A 5,423-nucleotide genomic window follows, 5' to 3' on the forward strand; every position below is an offset into this window, starting at 1 on the left:
CCATTCCATGCCTGGCAATTTTCCCAGCTCCAAGAGCACGAGGGTGCTCCAACAGGGGCATATTTTGGGGAACCTCCTTGGAGAAGCTCAAAGCCATCGAGACCAGGAGCTGAGCAATCTCTGAGCAGCCCAGCTTTGAGGCCTCCAGAGCCTTTCCTACCCAAATGGTTTCCAATCTGCACAAATAAATGCTGGGAGCTCCTTCTCTGGAGCTGGACATGAACAGGCACATCATCCTTCAGCCCATTCACTAGTGGGTCCTTCAAGGCCCCTGTTTTCCATGGAAAAGGTGTCACATCCTTCTGCAGCAGCGAGTGCTGAGTTTGAGGTTGGTCTCTGCACAGACCTTACCAGGGTCAAGACTCAACACTTTGCATCCCAAATCAAAGCCCTGCAGACCCCAAAACTGCTGCACTTCCAATTCCAAAGTTCAAAGCAGAGACATTTCACCTGGGGTGGGAGAAAAGGCACTTGAATGTCCACAAAAGCTTCTGAAGAGCACAAAGGCAAGTTCCCCACCCACACACCTTAAACATGTGCTTAGGCTGGGCATGCCAAGCCTAAAATAATAGTTTAAGCCCATGTTTGAGCCTTCTTCCAGCAGACATGGGGAGTAATGACAGCAAATGACGGGATGGAGAGGAATGAGCCCTGCAATGAAGCCCAGAAGGCACATTTTAGGGAGGTGGGAATCAAAACTGAAAAAGAATTTCAGCAGGAAACACTTTGTGCCAAGCCAAGGGTTGCTGGGGAGAACCTGCCTTTAAATTAAGCAGCAAAACAAACACAGGTTGGATTAAATCAGTAAATTAGCACCTACAGCCAGGGGCTAAATCAAACCCAGCACTAGAATTTTGTGATGTTCCTTCAGGAGCCCTTCCTACAGCAGCATTTTCCTTCCACTGCTTATCTTGGCATCACTTGGTGCTCAGCAGCAAACAAACCCCTGTGTTTTGGGTTGTTAGTGTGGGTTTGGGGTGTTCTGGGTTTTGTTTTGTGTAACCCCAGTTATTTTGTCCTCTCACCACAGTCAACTTTGGAGTCACAGCAGCATCAGTGGGTTGACTTAATTACAAGGCAGGATTTAAAAACCCCATCCCAAACCAAATCAGGATTAGACCCCTGAAATGCTAAAATCCTTAAGCTCCTCCAGGATTTTCTTCCCAAACCACATCTCCCCAAATTCACAACTCCCTTCTGCCCATTCCCCCATCACCACATGGAATCCTGGGATGGTTTGGGTTGGAAGGACCAGATTTAAGAGCTCCCTTGGGAAGCTCCAAAATCCCCCACCAGGACACAGCAAACACACAACATCCCTTTATTCACCATTTTAAGGGTCACATTGCTGAGTGCCCCCCTCAACACAGCCCTTGTTGGGGCAGGAGGTGACTCTCAGAACACACCATCAACCAGAACATCCTCAAAAACCTCATTTCTAAGGAAACCATTGGACACAATCCTTGTGCAAGGCCAGGAAATCTAAAAAAAACTGCCCTAAAGGGCTTTGTAAAGGTTTAATCCCTCTGCAGTGCTGCCCTAAAGAGAGAATTATGGAATATCCTCAGTTGGAAGGGACCCACGAGGATCATCCAGTCCAACACCTGGCCCCAAGAATCCCATCAGGATTTTGTACAGTGCACCCAGAGAAATAAATCTCACCTCATACTGCTCCAAACAAGGAGCACCCACATCCTTTTTGCTAAAAAAAAAAGCCAAAATAATTCTAAATTTAGTAAAGACACCAGTTCAGAGCTGCCCAACCTCTACCCACCCAGCTTTGGAGGCTCCAAACCCCAAGGACCTTCAGCCAAAGTGCCCTGGGAGGAGGAGGGGGAGGAGGAGACTCATTAATTAACAAAGCACCCCAACCTGGGAACCACCAACCAGCTGCCAAAGGCAGCCCCAAAGCAGAGCTCAGCTGGGCTTAGCTTAAAGCCAAAGTGACAACCTGGAGGAAAATGGGGGGTCTGGAGAGGTGTGAGGTGAACATGTGTTTGTGCAACCCCTGGTGCAGGAGGCAGCTGCTTTGGGGGATGTTGGATGATGATTCCCAAATTAATCCTGAGGAGCAGCTTGGCAAAGCCAGGGATTTCCAAGGATCCAGCTCCTCACTGACTGTGCTCAGGGGCACAAGGACAAGCTGCTTCCCTGCTCTGCTGGAGGGATGAACCAGGCAGATGTTCCCTTCTGAGTCCAGCTCTTTTAGGAGAAGACACTTACTGGGAACAAGCTGTTTTCTCCACTGGTGCCATATCCCAAATTTAAAGCAGAGCTTGACCCACCTGCTGTTATTTTCCTGAGCAAAAAGCCAGGAAAACACTTCTTGCAAGGGCTGTTTGGGGTTTAGGACCTGCAGCCACAATCTGGGGAGGTGGCAAAGCTTGAACCTGTTCCTGGTGCTGCTCAGAACTGATTTTATGCAGCAGGGAAATGGGATCCAACCCCTTGGCCAGGGTAGATGGAGGATCCAAACCCTCAGAAGCTGGAAAATCACCATCTCTGATGGTTCCCTGAAGGATAAGCCCTGTTTTTCCTCCCAGACAACCAGGTTTTGTATGTGTTTGATGTTCCACCAGCCCGGGGGACTGTGCTGGGAAACTCCAGTGGAAGAGGTTCCTGTCCTTGTAGAAAACACAACAGGAAAAGGCAAGGTTTGCTTCAGCTCCGGTTACAAAACCTTTCTGTGTGTCTGGAAGGGCTGAGGACACACATGAAGGAAAGGAAGGAGGGGGAATGTTGGAAGAGCCCAGTGAATTCTCACCCAGAACAACCCTGGCACCTTCACAGAGACCCACAAGCGTTAACGAGATGTCAAAATCCTGCAATAATCTGGTTTTGCTGAGCAATGAATTTGTCTTAGTATTGATTGATTGATTTCCTTTTCATGCAACCTCTTTCAAAACAACAAAATGTGAAATCCCCCCCAGATTCCAACACCTCACAACCTGAAGATGCCACTACAAACATTCCCCTTCCAGAGCCTTCTCTGATCCAGACTAAATTCCAACTGATCCAGACATCAACCTGAATTCCACTTGATTTGGATATCAGCCCCAATTCCAATGGATCCAGACATCAGCCTCAATTCTAATTGATCTGGTCATCAGCCCCAATTCCAATGGATCCAGACATCAGTCCCAATTCCTACTAATCCAAACATCAGCCTGAATTCCAACTCCCTGCACAGCAGCAGCCAAGGAAAAAAGAGCTGGTTCTTTCCTCTAGGAGCTGAAAAGGCTTTACCTCCCTTTTCCCAGTGGGAGAACTGAGGCAGGAGGCAGGAATGTGCTCCCTCAGCCCTGCCTTGATCCTTGGGATGATCCTACCAGCCTAGAGAAATTCAGGGATGGAGGGAGTGGGGAAGGATTCGCTGGGAATAGCTGGGAATCTTCCCCCCTCCTCCGCCCCCAACCAGGGCGTCCTTGCCTTTGGGGTTCACCCTTTGCCAAATTTATGGCAATTCCCCAAAATAACGTGTCGGGGGCTCGGGGGCTCGGTGGGAGATGCAATTCCCGGCGAGCCTTTCCCAGCTCTCCCATTGCTCCTCCCGCATTTTTAAGCAATGCTGCCATCGAGTGGTCCGGGAGCATCGGGAAGAGCGCTCGGCCCCTTGCCTGGACCCCTCCGTGGTCACCCACCAGCCCCTGAAACGGCTGGAAACGCAGAGCTTGGATATATTCCCGGTTGGAATGTGCGTCCTTCAACCATCCCCGTGTTAAAACGCTCAGTCTCCCTTCAACAAGCGACACGATGTTGGGGATTAAAGGTTTTCAGCCCCTCAGCTCCCTCCGGTGTCGGATCCCCCCCATCCTCCCCACGCTCAGCTCTGCAATTCCAACCCCAGTTCCTCCCTCCCAGTTTCCAGGGAGCCGCGGCTTTACCTGGGAGCGGTTCCTCTTCCAGCAGCTCGGGAGGGGAGGCGTGATTTAGGAGCATCCTGAGCAGACCGGAGGGACAGGCTCGGCTTTGCTCGGCTCGATGTTCCTCCTCATTGCATTAGCGGATCCCGAGGGAGAGGCGCCTTCCCTGGCAGCAGCAACACGGAGTGTTGTGGTTTTGCCCACAATAAAAACCCAAGGAAATAAAAAACCCCCGGAGGAGCACGTCAGAACCCCCCGTTTGGTGGATTTAAACCAGGCCTGTGGGAAGCTGCAAAGCCCCGTTTGCAGCTTAATGTGATTCCGAATTCATGGCAAAACCGAGGTTTTAGTGGAGAAGGTTTCACCAGCCCTCTAATTGCTGTTTGCTTTGCGAGAGAAGGGGCACTAAACTGGAATGTCCTCTTTGCAGTGGAAGGAAACAGGTTGTGCTGGAGCGGGAAGAGCTTTTCCTTCTTTGGGAATTCAGTTATTTGTTTTGTTCACTGGGGTTGCAAAACACTCATGGACCACAATTGCTTGGAGAGATCCCATGGATGTTATATTGGAAAGCTTTATAATATATAAATATGATATAATATATAAAATATATAAATATGTAATATAAAAATATAACATATAAAATGTATAAGCTTTACTATTATCAGGATTTTCCCGATGACTTTTAAGAGTGTATTTGGCCCAGACCCCCCTCATAAAATAAAATATAAAATATAAAATAAAATAATATAAAATATATAAACTTTGCTATCATCAGGATGTTTAAATTCCCAGTGACTTTTGAGAGCGTTTTGGCCCAGACCTCCCTGAGTGCCCCAAAAAGGACACAAAGCACAGGAAGCTTTGGAGGGCAAAGAGATTGGACGGGGATGAGGAGGAATTAAAATGGGGGGCGAGGGGGTCGGGGAAGCTGGAATAGCCCCTTCTACGGGGAAGGTGGGAGTGGAGAGGGGAGAAGAGCTCTCCGGGCAGGGTGGAGGGGGCCGAGGGAGGGGACCAGGGGCTGGGGAGTGCCCTTCCCGTGCCGACTCTGCCCCCCGGTCTCTGGCACCGCCCGCCCCGATTATAAAAGGCTCCGTAGTGCCTTGACAGCCGCAGTCGATTCGCGGCACCGGCTGCGACCCGAGGCTGCTCCGCTCCTGAACCGGCTGCACCCCGATCCAGGGGCGAACCGCATCCTGAACCGGCGGGAATCCATGTCCTGGACTGGCTGCATCCCGATCCAGCGGGGGACCCTCATCCAGAACTGGCTGCATCCCGATCGACGGAGGGGATCCGCATCCTGAACCGGCCGCACCCCGAACCGACTGAATCCCGATCCAGGGAGGATCCGCGTTCTGCACCGGCTGCATCCCGAAACGAGGAGGATCCGCGTTCCGAACCGGCTGCATCCCGAAACGAGGAGGATCCGCGTTCCGAACCGGCTGCATCCCGAAACGAGGAGGATCCGTGTTCTTCACCGACTGCATCCCGAAACGAGGAGGATCCGCGTTCTGCACCGGCTGCATCCCGTACCGAGGGGAACCCGCGCCGGTCCCGAGC

The 5,423-nt window shown here is 51.0% G+C and overlaps 1 protein-coding gene across 1 annotated transcript; it reads right to left on the minus strand.

The window, feature by feature from the left end:
• Nucleotides 1–3,999: 3,999 nt before the first annotated feature.
• On the minus strand, nucleotides 4,000–5,389 carry LOC116799355 (lysine-rich arabinogalactan protein 19-like). Its single transcript, XM_032712426.1, has 2 exons — nucleotides 4,811–5,389; nucleotides 4,000–4,029 (listed from the first exon to the last, which is right to left on the minus strand). Exons 1-2 carry the CDS (start codon nucleotides 5,387–5,389, stop codon nucleotides 4,000–4,002), a joined length of 609 nt encoding a protein of 202 aa, XP_032568317.1.
• Nucleotides 5,390–5,423: the final 34 nt, after the last annotated feature.

This window comes from Chiroxiphia lanceolata, chromosome 28, assembly GCF_009829145.1.
Source record: "Chiroxiphia lanceolata isolate bChiLan1 chromosome 28, bChiLan1.pri, whole genome shotgun sequence".
NCBI classification, from domain to species: domain Eukaryota; kingdom Metazoa; phylum Chordata; class Aves; order Passeriformes; family Pipridae; genus Chiroxiphia; species Chiroxiphia lanceolata.